Source organism: Prionailurus viverrinus, chromosome A2 (genome assembly GCF_022837055.1).
Source record: "Prionailurus viverrinus isolate Anna chromosome A2, UM_Priviv_1.0, whole genome shotgun sequence".
Taxonomy (NCBI): Eukaryota; Metazoa; Chordata; class Mammalia; order Carnivora; family Felidae; genus Prionailurus; species Prionailurus viverrinus.
The window spans coordinates 49,796,793-49,813,905 of record NC_062562.1 but is presented as its reverse complement, the minus strand read 5'-3'; the positions used below and the strand labels follow the sequence as shown (position 1 = coordinate 49,813,905).

The 17,113-nt window shown below is 51.2% G+C and overlaps 1 protein-coding gene across 1 annotated transcript; it reads right to left on the bottom strand.

Annotated features, from left to right (window-relative positions):
* Positions 1–1,608: 1,608 nt before the first annotated feature.
* On the bottom strand, positions 1,609–14,547 carry CAV3 (caveolin 3). The gene is made up of 3 exons (XM_047849373.1): positions 14,449–14,547; positions 14,061–14,181; positions 1,609–2,333 (listed from the first exon to the last, which is right to left on the bottom strand). Exons 1-3 carry the CDS (start codon positions 14,481–14,483, stop codon positions 1,992–1,994), a joined length of 498 nt encoding a protein of 165 aa, XP_047705329.1. The 5' UTR covers positions 14,484–14,547; the 3' UTR covers positions 1,609–1,991.
* Between the last annotated feature and the right edge of the window lie 2,566 nt (positions 14,548–17,113).

Genomic DNA, 17,113 nt, shown 5'->3' with positions numbered 1-17,113 from the left:
AGAGAGGTGGGCTAGAGCTGCTGTGCTCGAATGCTGGCTAGCTGTGTGCCTTTTGGCAAGTCTGCTGACCTTTCTGGGCTGTCACTTCCCCACCTGGAAACAACCAAGGGATGGCTACTGAAGTGTTCAGAAGTAAAAATACTGATATCTGCGGCTTATTTAAAAACGCATAAAGAGGTGTGCCTGGGTGGCTCAGTTGGTTAAGCATCTAATTCTTAGTTTTGGCTCAGGTTGTGATCTCACGGTTTGTGAGTTAGAGCCCCATGTCGGGCTCTGCACCAACGGCCTGCTTGGGATTCTCTTTCTCTCTTCCCTCTCTCTGCCTGTCTCCCGCTTGTGCGTGCTTGCTCTCTCAAATAAATAAACATTAAAAAAATTATAAAAATGCATAAAGAAAACCGAGGATGGTGGGTGTCAGAGGTGTGACAAAGCCTGGATGGTGTGCGTATGGGTGTTCATGGCAAACCCTTTCAACTTTCCTCTGTGTTCGAAAATTTCATGATAAGATGCTAGAAAAAACAAAAACAGGCAAAATTTTAGGGCTGAGATGGACATTAGAGATCATTTTATGGATGATAAAATTGAGGCCAGAAGAGGCAAGTAGGAGAAGAGACAGGACTGGAACTGAGGCTGCCTGCTCCCTGTCTTTCAATCCACTCTACCATACTGCCCACCACCTCACCCCCGACCCCCAAAGCCCTCTTGGGCTCATGGCCAGGCACCAGTGAGGTGATGCCTCTGAAAACCTGCTGTGGAACCATAATTTTATGAGACGTAAGTGGGTATTGTATGAAAAAAAAAAAAAAAAGTGGGATTGAGACACACTGGCCTAAATAGATTTCTTTACTGCAGGACTTGTCAGAGCCTTTAATGTACTCATGTCTATTGAAAATCTCTGAGAGAAATAGATAGCATTTTCCAGAGAAATTTAATCACAAAATCCGTACCCACCTTTTTTTTTTTTTTTTTTTGAGGACTAAGATCTGGATAACACTCTTGGGAAAAGCATCTCTGAAGAATGTGAGATTGCTATTTTTCCCCCCAGTGGGATTAGGTGACATGCCTCTGCTGTTGTTTTTTATGTCCGTAGTGGGTCCACACATGCACAAACTGGACCTTATGCCTTCATCACTTCTCTGAGGGCTGAAGGCATATGTGTGCCAAGCAGCAGTGCCAGGGGCTTGGTGTCTGGTGAGCCAAAGGGGAGGTTCACAGGGTTCTGAACCCAAGTCCTGCCCTCAGTGGTGCCCAGGGAGGGTCTCCTGCCCCTTCCAGCCCAAGGGCCATTTTCTTCTGTTGGTGACCACTGGCTGGCCCAGGGAAGCAGACCTCGGTGGGAATATAACCTCCTAAGAAACACAGGGGAGCAGGATACCCAGACAACAAGAAGAAGCCCAAGAGAAACCAAGTTCTGTTCTGGCTCTTCAATTTCGCAGAGAGAAGGACCAACCAACTTGCCCCGCTTGTTCTTCGGGGCAGTGAACTGTATTTTTGGAGCTCATCAGGACACACACCTACCTTGCGGACACACAAAAACACAGCGTTCCCAAAATGCAGCCGAAACCCTTTATTGGAGCCACCCTCCTAATGCCAAGAGTCACCGGTAGCCTCCCCGGGCGGCGTGCATCAACAGGTTGACTCCGGGTGGGAACGGAGTGCTGGTTTATGCTGTTACAGTCCCAGTGAATGCAAAGACTTGCACAGTAGCTGCCTTTTAGCAAATTACCTTTCCTCGTGCCCGGTCACAGGGGCATCGAGGCGGGGCGGGGGTGGGGGGCAGAGCGAAGGGCCACTGTGCTTCTGTGGCGGGGCTGTCTTTTCTTTCTGGCTTCCCTACACAGTGTGCTCCCATCTTGGGGTGGGAGGTGGGGGGGGAGAATAGCAGTCCCTAAAGAGAAAGAGCTCGCCGGCAGGCCCATGGAGAAGTACGGTGGGGCCAGCCTCCCCTGACTCCCCCTGCTGCCCGGCCACCCCTACCGCCCCACCTGGCCTCACACTTCCTTCCGCAGCATCACCTTGATGTTGCTGCAGATCTGGCCCAGGGCGGCAAAGAGCGGGTTGCAGAAGGTACGGATGCAGAGGGAGTAGATGTGGCTGATGCACTGGATCTCGATCAGGTAGCTCTTGATGCACGGCACCACCGCCCAGATGTGGCAGAAGGAGATGCAGGCGAACAGGAAGCCCCAGAGCAGGGCCAGCGGGACTCCCAGCAGCGTGGACAGCAGGCGGTAGCACCAGTACTTGGAGACAGTGAAGGTGGTGTAGCTCACCTTCCACACTCCGTCGAAGCTGTAGGTGCCCACGGGCTCCGCGATCACGTCTTCAAAATCCACCTGCAGGGGCGGGAGGGGCAATCCTCGGGTCACAGCGTCCACCCACTCCTCGGGCTTTGGGGTGCCAGCCTCAGGACCCTCTGGAGGGCTTGTCACACCTGATGGCTGGGCCCCACCGCTGGGCCTTCTGACCCGCACAGCCGGGGCAGGGCCTGAGACTGCATTTCCAGCGAGCCCCCGGGGGGCTGCCGATGCTTCCCTAGAGCGGTGAGACACAGGGGCTGGTCCAGCCCCCTCATTTCACAGGTGGATACGCAGGCCCTTGGGGAATTAAGTGACTTGCTTAAAGCCATCAGTAATGCAGATGCAGACCTAGAGGTGTGGTTCTCAAATTCTGATATTTTATGATCCTAGAGAGTTGGACAGTCCTAGTCATCCTGGGGGTAAAGAGGACACATCCAGCCAGGCCAATACTTGAAGGTAGCCAGGTGGAGGCAGGGGCATGGGCTGGAACAGCATGTTTTGGGTGGGGCTAGTACCTAACCAGATAGACAGTGTGTGCCCTCAGGGTGATGCAGGTGCTTCCGTAAGGCTGAGGGCAAGCCCGGAGTGGCCAGAGTGGGGCTGGAGAGGCCTGGAGGGACAGTCAGTCTGTGATGAACAGTCTCTGAAGGCTTTTTTGCACAGGGGACTGGCTTAGCCATATCTGAGTTAATTTTTTTTTAATTGAAGTATAATTGATACATAATATTATATTAGTTTCAACATAATGATTCAGTATTTTGATGTATTGGGAAATGATCACCACAGTAAGTGTAGTTAACATCTGTCACCATACATGGGTATAAATTTGTGTGTGTGACGAGAACTTTTAAGATCTACTCAGCACCTTTTGTATGTGCAGCACAGTATTGTTAGATACAGTCACCGTACATCCCCGTGACTTACTTATTTTATAAGTGGAGGTTTGTTCTTCTGGACCCCCTTCACTCGCCACCTACCCCCGCCTCTGGAAACCATCAGTCTGTTCTCTGTTCTCTGATCTGAATTTTGAGCAGCTTGTTGGGCCAGTGGTGGTTGGGAGAGAGGATGTAGGTGGGGTCCAGCAGGGAACTGTCGCAATATTCCAGGTGAGACCTGACAACAGGCTGTTTTGGGGTGATGGTGGGGGGCCAAAGAGAGGCAAACAGGTCTGAGAGCTATTTTAGGATGTGGCATGTGGCAAAGTGAGGGCCATGTCGTCCTGGCTAGCAAAGGTGTCTGCAACTGAGTGTGGTTGAGCAGGCCTGAAGCACTTTGTGCAGCAGACAGGTGCTTCCCTCACTCTAGTCCTGTGGCAACCTCAGACTTTCCTAAGTCTGGCAGCTGGGAGGAGCATGGGCGCTCAGAGAATCTGGTTCACACATTCCACTGAAATGGTGACTGAGGCCCCATTTGGGAAGTGGGAAAAAATAATCAGTAAACCTGGGGGAAAAAACATTGTACTTTCAGCCAAGTCATTTAACTAACCTTTCTTGAGTCCCTGCTATGCATTGAAGACCATCATAGCTTCTTTCTCGCGTGTGATGTCCTTTAGCATCACTAAGCCTTAGCTGTCGTGTCTGTAAAATGGGCCATCTTCCATGTTCCTAGGCTACTTTAATAAAAGTTGGTTGAATGAATGCTCAAACTAATCATACTAATGGTGGAGGGGACACGTGTGGGGGCTGGTGGGGGCAGAGCTCCAACATCAGTCTTCCAGGGTCAACCCTTTCCCCACTTTTGCTGGAGGAAGGGGGGTCCTCTCATCTAGGCATGAGGTTCAAAGTACTTTTCGTTATAAAATTACATAGCCACATTGCAGAAAATTCAGGCAACAGCAGAAAGAAACAAAAGCACCTCCAATTTGTATTTCCCTAGTACTAACGATGTCATTGCTTTAGTACTTTCCTTTCCAGGGTAACTTTTTGGGGGAGGGGTTGGACATATCCATGTTGCACGTACAATGGTGGGTCCTGTTTTTCTCATGTGACTAGATTCTGAGTTCCTGTGCCATGCCTCAGATCCCCGGATCCCCCTGGAGACATCGGAGGATGATGCCCCATCCAGGGGATGGTATGTTTATGGAGAACAGAGTGGATGTGCTGATATTTCAGGCTACAGGTGATGCGGAAAGCTGACTCAGGGAGTCAGTAGGGCCTTCCAGGACGCCCCCCACCCCCACCTCCCTAAATCTCAGCCTCCAGCTTTCTCTTCTGGGGTTTCAGCAGAAGTCATTTGTGGCCCCCTGGGTGAAAGGGCAGGGCTGGCGGGAAGAATACAAATATGGTCCTCATCTTCTCAGAAAGATCGCACTTATTCCTGGAGGGCTCCCAGGAGGTGGTGGCTGTCTGGGACTTTGGTGGACTGTGGGATTTGGAGGCAGAGATGGAAAAGTGGTGTGCTGGATATGCGGAAAAGAAGGCCCAAGTTGGTTGGGGAACATCTTATGGCTTTAGACAGTGGATGGAAAGAGCTGACATCTTCTACATCTGGCTTATATGGGGGCAAAGATTCAGAGTTGCTGTTTCTTGGGAGAGCTTTCAAATCTTTTAACAAAAATTTTTTTTATTCTCTTTTTTTTTTTTTTTTTTGAGAGACAGAAACAGAGCATAAGCAGGGGAAGGGCAGAGAGAAGCGGAGACACAGAATCCAAAGTAGGCTCCAGGCTCTGAGCTGTCAACACAGAGTCCGATGTGGGGCCTGAACCCACAACCCATGAGATCATGACCTGAGCCAAAGTCAGACGCTCAACTGACTGAGCCACCCAGGCACCCCAGAGAGCTTTCAAATCTGAGAAGATGGGGAGGATAGGTCTCGGAGAACTATTCCAGCCCTGACCTGGGGACACCCATAATGATTACTGAGGTGCAGTTAGATCCCTGGGGCATGGATCTTGGATTGAGGAGTTCTGACCTCTGCAGCCTGCCCCTCCTCCATCATGGCCGTGCCTCAGCCTGATGCCTCTTAGCACCCCGGCTGGCTTCTGGAGCATAGTGCAGCCCCAGGACCTTTGCCAGCAGAAGGAGACATTAGGGTGGAGACGTGCCTCCCTGCCTTTGTCCCAGCAGGCACTTCCTCCTTCCTTCCCTTTCCCACTCAGTGCCTGCGGCCTCCCCTGCCCTTCTTGTGGCTGTTCCTTAGGATGGTGTACCCCTGACTCACAGATTCCCCAGGCCTGCCTCCTCACCTCACGGGAAGCCACACAGCCCAGAGGTGGGAGGGAGCAGGGCCCAGACTGAATCAGGTGTCCTGATTCTAATCTAAGCTCTGCAGGCTGCCCCAGCTGGGGCCAGACCCCAAGGTGGATTCTCACTGTGGAGCATCTGAGGTCTGGTCCTTGTCGACCAGAGAGACCTGCCCCATGGCAGAGCTCCCAGCCCCTTATTTAAAGCCAGCTACCCACCCTGCTCCTCTGTAGCCCAGCCTGTCTTGTTGGTCTAGTCTAGCGTTTTCTGCCTTTCAACACCTTTGAGTATTTGTGTCTGGCCTCTAAGAGGCTGAAGAGTGGAAAAGAACCCTGTCTGAAGTCACGCTGCTGAGGCTGGAGTCTAGGTCTGCCACTAACTGGCTCTGTCAACTTCAGCAAGTGTCTGAGCTTTTCTGTGCCTCAGTTTCCTGGATTCATCTCATAAAGTTTGTTGGAGGATTAAATAAGACATCTAAATACTCAGAAAACTTCCTGGCACAGAATACCTGGTTCATAACTGTTAGCTCATGTTGGTTGTTACGGAGTGCTCGCTTCGGGAGGATGTTCGAGCCCCGAAGGTGGCTTTGCACCCCAGGGCAGGTGCCACTCTGATGAGTGACTTTGGTAGATGACTTACCTCTTTGAGCTTCACTCCCTCAACTGCAAAAATGCATTTGCAATGTCTTACAATCTTGTTATGAGGAATAGAAATAATTTATCACCAATCCATCCATTTGTTCCCCACCATCTAGTCACCTACCTATCTCCCATCCATCCATCCATCCATCCATTGATCCATGGATCTCCCCATCCATTCACAGACACCCATGCCTGTCCCCCATCCCAACACATACTTATTCAGCACCTACTTTGTGCTAGGCATACCACCTCTTGGGCAATGCTCAGCCCAATCCCTAGCATGTGGTAGGTGCTCAGTGAAGGTAATTATTTGTTCAATTGTTCTGAAGTTCCTATGCAAATATATCTCAGAAAATCTGTTGACACCCCAGATCCTAAGTACAGTAACTCTCCAGCCTACCTAGTCATAAATGTGTGTGTGTGTGTGTGTGTGCACGCATACTTCTGCCTCTTTTCCCTCATTTGCTGTTTACGGTAGTAATCTTACTCCCAGGGACCTCTCTGTTGCGTCGTTTAATTATTATTACTTTGCAGAAGACATTGATGCTGACATTTGAATTATTGCTCATGACGCCTTTGGGCACTGAGCATGGGGCGACTGCTCCGTTTTCTGGGAATCAGAAAATGTGTTCTCAGAGGGATGGGCTGTGCTGTCAGGCCCAGCTGTTTGAGCACTGGGCCAGCTTTGTCCACAGCACCTACTTTGGGGAGGTATTTATAAGACCCGGCTCAGGCAGGGATAGGCAGTCATGCCAGTGTATCAGAAGCACACAGTGACTTCATTTCTTAATTCCTTTCTAAAGCGGAGAGGAGATGGCTTTTTCTGGGAAGGTGGTTGGGTGTGGGCTGGATCCATCAAAAGAGCCTCAGGGCTTGGTGTGCAGCTGGAGGGAAGGGCAAAGGGTGGGAAGGGTGAATGTAGCTGTTCGTTCAGTTGGTGTCCCCTTCTCTGGCGTATTTATTTTTGGAACAGCAAGAGGGCCAGTTGATTAATCGGAACCAGCCAACGTGGCCCCCGCTGTCTCCCAAGAGGGCAGGGAAGGTGCAAGACAGCAGATCCAGGCATTGCCGGAGGATTCAGGGAAGGCCAGCAGCAACCCCCTGTCAAAAATACCTCCCCAGATTCCTGTATGACTCAGTCCTTGGGCATCCAGGGCCCTGGACAATGCAACGTTTATTTATTTTTGAGAAGAGAGAGACAGAGTGGGGGAGGAGAGAGAAAGAGGGAGACACAGAATCTGAAACAGGCTCCAGGCTCTGAGCTGTCAGCACAGAGCCCGACACGGGGCTGGAACTCACTGACCCCAAGATCATGACCTGAGCCAAAGTCGGACGCTCAACCGACTGAGCTACCCAGGTGCCCTGGCCCTGGACAATTCAGATAGAGTATCTGTGGCGGGAAAATCGCTCTAGGCAGGGGGATAGACATCTGGTTCCAGTCTCCACTTGACCACTGAGTTACTGTATGGCTTTGGGCATGGTAGTTTCCCTCTCTGGGCCTCCGGTTTTTGTTTTTGTTTTTGTTTTTTTTTTAACTCTACACCAGGAGGATTGGGCCAAGATTCCTAGTGACTCAGAGTTAGATTTGGAGTCCGAACACCCAAGGGGGAGGCTTAGTTTTGCTGGGTCTTCCTTTTCCTACCCATTGCCTTGCTGCCTAAAGGGCGGTCCATGGCCAGTGACCCTCTTCTCAACAAGGTATGTATAGAAGTTGAGAGTAAGCATTTAAAAACAGTCACAGAAATTTGAGCCAGTAATTTTAGGTCTGTTAAGTCTAAAGATAATAAAAATTGGGGCTTACACTGGAGATGCCCGTTTTTCATTTCACCTCCCTGGTCATACATTTTTGTTGAATTTTACAAAAGTATTGGTGTACCACAGATTGAGATTATAATGATAAAAACTGGCCCTTCAGCTGGATAATTTGAGAAGCATTGGCATATACAGTAGGAAGCTAAAAGTAGGTGTTAGCTGTAAAACAGCTGAAAAATGGCAAAGTTTTACTTCTCGAGTTGTAAGTGGTAATAACAATAGAATTGTGTACAGTCTGGGATAACCAGTGCACTGCTCCCAATTTGGCCCTTGTAGGTGTTGGTTTCTGGCCATGTATCTTATATTTAGTGTTCTGTCCACCTTTGGTGGGTGGTTAACCAGTCTCCAAAGATGACCCCCAGTTAGTCATGGCCCTGAGGGTTTGTGCCCTTGCCTCTTCTCATCCCACACTGAATGTGGGCTTGCCCCATGACTTGCTTTAATCACCAGGATGCAGTAGAAGGGTTGATGTGCCAGGTCTGGAACTAAGCCTTACAAAGGCCTGGAAGTCTCTTCCTTGGGGAGCCTCGAGCCACCAAATTAAAAGTCTACTTTTATGCCCTGATGTAGAGACTGGTGGAGTTAGAAGTCCATTACTTTACCTTGCTCTAGAATCTGGGGGAGATGCCACATGAGGGAGAGACCCGGCCAGCCCAGCATCCCAGCTTAGCCCTGCCTTCCATCCATCCCCACCAAGGCACCAAGCATAGGAGTGAGCCATCTTGGGTGTTCCAGCTCAGCAGAGGTCCTCGGTGGCTGCCGCTGCCTGAGAGGCCACCAGTGAGAGCAGTGGAACTGCCCAGCTGAGTCTAGTCAACCCACAGAACTGTGGGAGACCATCACTTGGTTGTGGCTTTATACCACTGAGTTTTGGGATGATTTGTTACACAGCGATAGATAACTTATACAGTGCGTCTCTAAGGAAAGCTGGATTCCAGGTTTATTTTCTACAGGACAAGAGAGACCTGTTTGTACTTGAAAGTGCAAAACATTCACCAGCCATGCTGAATAAAAATTTCTGATGGCAGAGCCCAGAAATGTGCATTTTAACCAGGTCCCCAAGAAAGAGGATGCCATTTTGAAAAACTAGATCAGTTAATACCTAGGAGTCCCCATAACACTAAATTGTAAATACTTCATTGTGAGTTCATGCAATGTAGCCCTTTCTAGAGGTACTTGACAGAGGGTAAGACCAATAAGGAATGACTGGCCAGCTCTCCTGTCTCCCTTCTTCCTTTTCTTTCTTCTTTCACACCCAACATCCTTGTCCACCCACATCCTTGTTGATGTTGTGGCTTTTGCTTATTTTGTTCCCTTTTTTTCAAAAGCCTTATTTTCCCTTTGCACATTTTAATTTTTTTCCCATTTGTACATGCACCTGGGCTACCACCTCCCCGTGAAGGTGGCTCCTGATTTTCCTAGACGAGAGTAAAATCTTCCTCCCTAAACCCCGTGACACTTCATCGGGCACTTATTTATGGCGTTTAGCACCTTCTCCCAGATATTCTCATGATTTTAGTCTCATCCTCTCTGTTGGGTTGGAGTCTTCTCCAGAGAAAGTACCAGGTCAGTTTCATCTTTCTGCAGCAGAATGTCCACATGGGCCCCAAATGGGAGCAGGGTTCACAGAGCTGGTGGCTACTGGGTCTTCTGGTTGTTTGTTAGCCTGAGCTGATAGGCACAGGGTGTGGTTTGTGTGTTTTCCCAAGGGAGAAGGGTGTTTAGCGGCAGATGTCGGTTGCAGGTGGAGTGGGAACAAGTAGGATGGGCTGGGGTCAGGTCTGTCCCCCTGTTTGACCTTGAGTGGCCGAGGGGAGAGCAGTTGAAGACTGAGGCTGAAGAGGCTGTGTGATGCTTTGGGCTCAAGCATTCCTTCCTGCCTAAGGGTGTGAGTGCCTCAGTGCGGGTTAGGGAGACGGCCCTGAGCCCTCTCAGAAATAACTCAGAGGCCTTTGTGCTGGGACTGAGGTCCTGCAGGAATGCATGGAAAGAGGGCTGGAGGTTTACAACATGGGTCTAAAGGGAACAGTGGAGAACCCTGGGGACTGTTGCTGTACATTAACACCTCCCTCAGCCTGGCGGGGGGGTTTATGCGCTGTGGGTCTGTCTGGCTCATCCCCAACTCCTCTGAGCACAGGACCTGGTGCATAGCAGGTGCTCAGTAAAGATTCGTGGAAGCGGTACTCTGTGAGTGGCGGTGACGTGGAGGGCGGGGCGGAGGGAACTGAGTGTGTTCATCCCAGGTCCTTAGCTCTAATCCCCATGAGCCTTTGCCCAAGACCTAGCCCTGAACCTTGGGGACCACAGTTCAAGTCTGTTAGGCTGGACAAGGCTCTCCCTCTGCATCTGGCACTCATTTTCCAGCCCAGGTTCAAGAGCAGTACCAGGCCTTACTCGGAGAAGTTTGGGGAAGTTTTGACTCTGGATAAAGTCAAACAGAGCACCTCCCATCTGCTGGGGGTCCAATCCACATCACCATGGGTCTATCTCCTGCTCTGCATCCTATATGAAACCTCAGCAGCTGTTTGCAGAGGGGACAGGTCTTCCTCTTCTCCACCCAGCGTGTGTCTACACCAAGATTCAGGCCAAAGAGGGAAAGGGATTTCCCTGGAGTCACACAGCGAGCTAGTGTCAGGCCTGGGCCTAGAACTTGGGTCTCTGTAGCTCAGTCTTATTCTAGGATCTTACTGTGTCTCCCATCCTAGGCCATGAGGAGCCTATTAGTCCTCATGACCACCCTGACAGGCCCCTCCTGAGCCTTCATCTCAGCCTCTGCCTTGTTTCTCTTTCCGTCTCTCTTGCCTCCTCACTTCCTTTTCCTTCCTCCTCCCTCCTTCTTGTCTTTTTCCCCAGTTGATCAAAGAAGCCGAGATGCCCCAGGCTCCTGTTCAGACAGACTGGCCAGGCCACCCCCCCCCACTACCCCCCCCCCTGCCAATTCCTGGCCAGCTCTCCTGTCTCCCTTCTTCCTTTTCTTTCTTTTTTCACAGACCATACACAAACCTGAAGTCTACTTCAACCTGTTTGTGCTATTTATCCAACTCCGTTTTATGATCCTCGTCCTGAATTTCAAAACTTTTTCATTTCTCAGTTATTAAAAACAGAATAACTCCCCAAGCCAGGGAGCGTCCAATAAATATACCAAATAATAATCTCCTCTCGACAAGGTTATTTGCAGGGCCTTTTAAAAGCTTAGCCTTTGAGGGCTGTTTTCTGGGGTTCAGGAGAGACAGGTCTCAGCCCCAGGGGAGAGTTGTGTAAACAGCCATGTCTGTATGGCTGCCCCCATCCCTCACTGAGATTATAACCTGGGCCTGGAGCCTGGAGCCCGTTCACTCCAGGCTCAGTAGGGCCTGAGAGCCTCTCTACACTTGTCACCTGTTGTGGGTCTCTTTCAGAAGCCACGTTCTCCCTTGGGGTTCTCTTCTCCACCCCAGCAGCTGCCTAGGGACCGCCAGGGGGGAACCTGGTTGTAAAAGCTGGCCCATGGCTTCGCTGTCCTGTCCTGCAAGCTCTTCCAGGCTCCAACTCCGCTCACACTTGTCACACCCTTGCTGCACACCAGTTACTGTGTTAGGCACTTTCAAATCCTTTATTTTCATTATACTTTTATTGCACAGGGCTGCTCTGAGAGTCCTTTACCCGGTGGAGTAAATGATATTATGCTCATTTTACAGAGGAAAACTCAGGTTCTGAAAGCCTAGGTGACTTGCCCAGGGTCACTGCTTTGAGGTAGAAGAGAGTAAATTTGAAAGCAGGTCTGTTAAAGCCGAGTTCGGGACTATGTCCTCCAGACTGCACTGCACAAACCATGATGAATACTGTTTTACATGCGTATAGTAATTTCCCCCTTGTAGCTCTTCTCACTGTGCCATAATTACCCTATTTCTGCCACTAATGATACAGATAAAGACAGTCACAGCATAACATGAGCTGTTATGGAGAAGTGCCCTGAGGGAAGCAGGGGCATGGAGGAGGGAGTTACTGACTGCCTGGGGGAGCTGAGGCAGTCTTCCTGGAGGAGGTGACCTTTGAGCTGGGTCTTCAAAGCTGAGCAGGGCATTCACCCCAGGGAAGAAGGGGGTGGGGGTTGCTCCTGGTACAGACACAGGAGTATGTTCTGGTTGGTATGGCCAGCTCCTGGCTTGAGGGCTGGAAGGTGGAAGAAGGTTGCGGCCGGATTGAGTTGGGGCTTGAAAGCCATGGCCGAGACGTTAGACTTTATCCAGCATGGGAGGTATTCCTCCAGAAGAAGATAACGCAGGGGCTGTGTTTCCGAGCAAGCCCAGAGCCACGCTGTCTAATGCAGCGGTCACGAGTTTTGGGCACTTGACCTATGACCAGGGCAACAGAAGAATTCTAAATCTTGTTTCATTTTAGTTCAAACGTGAGAAGTGATACTTAATTCTGAGATTGGAAAACTTTTAAAAATCTTTGGAACAATTTGGGTGTGTTGAATTGATTTCAGCCGCGCAGTTTATGAGATCTAAATACAGGACAAGGATTTCTGATAAATTTGGAATCTGAACTGATATGCAGTGTAAGGGAAGGATACATGGTAGACTTCAAAGATGAACAAAGACTGTATAATAGTACGTTGATAATTGTTTTTTATATCAATTACATGTTGAAATGATACTATTTTGGAAATATTAGGTTAAATAGAAAAATATCATGAAAATTAATTTCATCTGCTTGTTTTTTCTCCTTTAAGGGGCGCCTGGGTGGCTCAGTCGGTTAAGCGACCGACTTCGGCTCAGGTCATGATCTCGTGGTCCGTGAGTTCGAGCCCCATGTCGGGGTCTGTGCTGACAGCTCAGAGCCTGGAGCCCGTTTCAGATTCTGTGTCTCCCTCTCTCTGACCCTCCCCCATTCATGCTCTGTCTCTCTCTGTCTCAAAAATAAATAAACATTAAAAAAAAATTTTTTTTTAATAAAATCATGGCGCCGGGGTGGCTCAGTCATTTAAGCATCTGACTTCGGCTCAGGTCACGATCTCACAAGTTTGTGGGTTCGAGCCCTGTCTGGCTCTGTGCTGACAGCTCGGAGCCTGAGGTCTGCTTTGGATTCTGTGTTTCTCTCTCTTTCTGCCCCTCCCCTGCTTGTGCTCTGTCTGTTTCTCTCTCTCAAAATAAATAAATGTTAAAAAAATTTTTTTTGAAAAAATAAAAATCACGGCTACTAGAAAAATGTAAAATGTAAATGTAAAATGACATCTGGTGATTGTATGATGGGTTGCATTACATTTCTATTGGACAGGGCTGATCTGTGATTCTGATGCATTTAGTTGGACTCTGGAGGCCCCAGGCACCTGCCCTTTTAAAAGCCCTTCCAGTGACTCTGATGCCAGTGGTTGGCCACCCTGCTTCCAGGAATTCTGCTGTAGGAAGATCCCCGTGGCTACCAACTGGAGGTTAGAGGGAGGGTGTGGGCCCGGAGGCAGTCAGGCTGCTGGGGGCATCCAGATGAGGAAAGGAGCTGACTCAGGCAGTGGCTGTTGGGGAGACTCCCCAAAGGCCCGGTAACCACCCTCCGAGTGGTCCCTTCCAGGGGCCTGGGTGCGTCTGAGAGGCCTCTGCCCTGGCCTGGCCGCAGGACCTGGCATGAGCACTGGGCACAGCCCCCACACCATGGGCTGTGGACATGGGGTAGTACTCTGGGGAGATGAGTGCCCCCACGAGTGGCTGCCAGCCCTGCTGGAAGCCACCTTTTGGGGATTAACCCCACGCCCACCATGGAGACCGCAGACTGACCCCTGGCATGAGAAAGAGCCCAAGTCGGCCACCCGCTGGTCTCCATCCTGGGACAAGGGCCAGGCGCTAATGGGAAGAAGCTCAGAGGAGTAGGGAGGCACTCTGGTCTGTGACTTGTCTCCCCGCCCTGGGCAACACCTGCGTCACGTTTGTGCGGCTGAGGTCCTGCTCTTGTTTATGCTAAATGTTCCTTGGGGGGTGTATATGCTGGCTTTTGAGGGAGGATTTGGAGAAGACAGAGGAACAGGGCCTCTTGTCGGGGAAGCCGGCTGTGTGTGGAGCAGAGCCCTCCCCCGTCCCCCGTCCCCCGTCCAAACATTCTGCAGACCCGACACCCTCCTGGCGGTGGCACCCAGGCAGGCCCGCCGATCCTACCTTCACTATGTCCTCGTTAATGTTCTTGGGGTCTCGGTTCACCAGGTCGATCTCCTTGCAGTGGATGTCCTTGACAATCTGGGCCTCCAGGTCTGTGTGCTCTTCGGCCATCATCGCGGAGCTGGGGGACCACAGGAGGAGGTCTGAGCCGTGTGGCCAGCGGGGCTGAAAAGACTTGGGGCAGGGACACAGTTTGGTGTCCCCAGACTTGTGCCCCTGCCGGCTCAACAGGCCCCACCCAGCATGCCAGCTGACAGCTGTCCCACATAACTTCAGCCTGCCTCTCGCTAAAGCCTCCGTGGCAGGCCTCCAAGCTAAAATTAAGACTGGAGCTCTGCTGGAAGGCCCAGCACTCCCTACAGGGACTGCCGAGGGCGCAGGGCCTCACCCAAGAGAGCAGAGACTCTGGCATCTGTGGGCCATGGGGCAGCTCGGAGGTTGGAGAGGGTCCTGGAATTCGCACGGCTGCCATCAGCATTTGGGCTTCTCTGGGAGGGGGGTGGGGTTGGTCCTCAGCTCCGCCTCTTGCTGACTGTGAGCTTGGGCACGCCTCTCCTCTCTGGTCCACCAGGTTCCCACCCGTGGAATGGGGCCGTGGCGAGAACCTTCTGCCTACCCTCTCGGAGAGGAGGAGATGAGCTCCTGTGCGGGAAAGGGCTTCGGGAATGGAATTACTGTCCAGTAGGGATTCTCATTGGGGTAGTTAGTACCTGGCCTTGCTGTTTGGTGGCCTGGAGCAGGGCTAACTTTGTCCCACTTCTGGAGTTTTCCAGGGAAGCAGACCGTTGATGGGGCAGCGCACACTCCCATGCCCTCTTGGTACCACATGGAGGGGATAGGAGGTCCACATTCATGCTGCCCTTTGTCCTGCCCCCCACCCCCCGCCGTGACAGCTTCCAGGGTGTCCACAGGCCCCAGACTTTGCATGGGTGTCAGCGGGATGCACCTGTCTTAGGTGCCTGCTCACTTTTCCTGGGTCCTCCTCCAACTCGGCCGTCACTCAAGGCCTCTACAGCCTGAGGGGTGAAGAGTCGGAGTCCCCAGCTTCCAGGGGCTGTGCATCCGTTCATCCATCTGCCCACTCATTCATTCAGGATTTGCCAACAGCTGGGGGTAAACAGAGCAATCAGGCTCTGTTCCTGCCTTGAGGAGCTCACAGTCTAGGAGGACAGTATGATTCAAAAATAAGTAATTATAATAGGGTGTGGCAAGTGCTACGGATCAGAGATATTTTACAAAGGACTTGCCTTTGAGGTCCACAGGAGGCAATAGCTTACTTTGAGGGAATCAGGGAAGGCTTCCTAAAGGAGGTGCCTTTGGGGTTTGTTAAAGGGTAAGCAGGAGTTCACTATCTAGAACCTCTTGGGTGGAAAGACCATAAGTTTCAGAGGGCCAGTGTGAACTAGGATGCTGAGCCGTGTGCAGTGGCTGGGGCCTGGGTTGTCTGGCAGGGGCAGGGCAGGTGATGGGGCTCAGCTCGGGCCTATGTGGGAAGGACTCAAATGTCATACTAAAGAGTATGGATTTGGGGCCCCTGGGTGGCTCAGTCTGACTCCTGATTTCAGCTCAGGTCATGATCTCATGGTTTGTGGGATGGAAGCCCTCATCAGGCTCTTGCTGATAGCATGGAGCCTGCTTGGGACTCTCTCTCTCTCTCTGCCCCCCCCCACCCCTGTTCGTAGGCGTAGGCACTCTCTTTCTCTCTCAAAATAAATAAATAAACAATAAAAAGCGAAGCCATTGAAGACCTCGGCACAGCAGGTGGTCTTTTTCGGAATGATGTGCGAGGAAGATCACTGGTGATCAGAGCTGAGTGAGTCTGAGGCAGGAAGACAGTCAAGGTGACCACGGCGTAAAAGCTGGGCTCTGCAAGTAACTGTGCTCGGCTATCGCTAATAAAATGCGAGATATTAGTGGCTGGTGCCAGGTGGGGGCTTTTCTCCCCCTGTCACATAGTACAGAACTACTGTGGTAGCTCCACTGTGGCATCAGACTCCCAGACCTCCCTCTTTCTGTCCTGCTATTCTTATAGCCACCTCCTGGGCACAAGGTGGCTGTCGCTTTTCCAGCTAGCATATGGAAGAAGAAACTGTGGGGAGGTGCGCCAGGAAAAGGCATCGGCCAGCTGAGTCGGCTCCATTCGAAAGCTTTCCCGGAAGTCCCCATTGACAGCTTTTGTTTATTTCTCACCGGCCATCCCTCTCAGCAGACGAGGCTGGGAAATGCAGATTTGTGGGCAGAGCACGTTGGTAGCCTCCACAGTGGTCACTAGGGGTAAATGGCAGGCAACTAGAAAAGTCTATTACTAACTCTTTTAGGAATTACCTGTTTGTTTTCTCCTTCATCCCCCTGCCTGGGCCCCCAGCTCGTGGGAGTATGTACCTTCTCCTGTAAAGAGTTGGGACAAAGAAAGTGTTGCCATATGCCAGGGAGCTCAGCCTGAGTTTGAGTTTTGTCCACTGCGGGGCCAGATGCCCGGTGAAAAGCTAGGGCAACTGAGGCAATGGCATTTCACAAGGGATGGAGCCATCAGGAAGAGGCTCATCCTAAAGTAGAAGCAGTGGTAACAGATCATGGACGTTTGCATTTTTCAGAGATGGCCACATCTCTGCTCTTCCGGTAGGACACTCTCCTTCCACCACAGTGGTCTGTGTTCTTCCTGTTTAATCCTGGCAGGGGGTTAGATGATTGCAACTCCCAGAGCACAGCAGAACTGATGTTATGTGGCTTTTGGGCCAGGCCATAGGATGGAGACAGCTTCCTGGCTCTCTCCTCTCAGGATTCCCGCCCTTGAAACTCAGCTGCTCGCTTTCAGGAAGCCCTGACTCGCCCAAGGGGAGAGACCACATGCGAAGGGTCCAGGGCCCCCCAGCTGTCAGCCAGCATCGGCCTGTCAGAGGGGAGAGTGCCTGAGGCTTTGGATGACTCCAGGCCCCGGGCTTCACGTCAGCCCTGAACCTCTGTGCCTTCCGGCTGAAGCCCAGACGTCGTGCAACAGACAAGCTGTTCTGTGTCCTGTCCCAATACCGAAGCCACAGAGTCCACTAACTCAA

Bases quoted from the DNA above. Each gene is read 5' to 3' on its own strand.
- CAV3 (XM_047849373.1), bottom strand. From the start codon at position 14,483: ATGGCCCACAGATGCCAGAGTCTCTGCTCTCTTGG. The intron at 14,182-14,448 runs GTGAGGCCCTGC...GTGGTCCCCCAG, and splicing joins CAGAGTCTCTGCTCTCTTGG to CTCCGCGATGATGGCCGAAG. The intron at 2,334-14,060 runs GTAGGATCGGCG...CCGCCCCTGCAG, and splicing joins TTAACGAGGACATAGTGAAG to GTGGATTTTGAAGACGTGAT.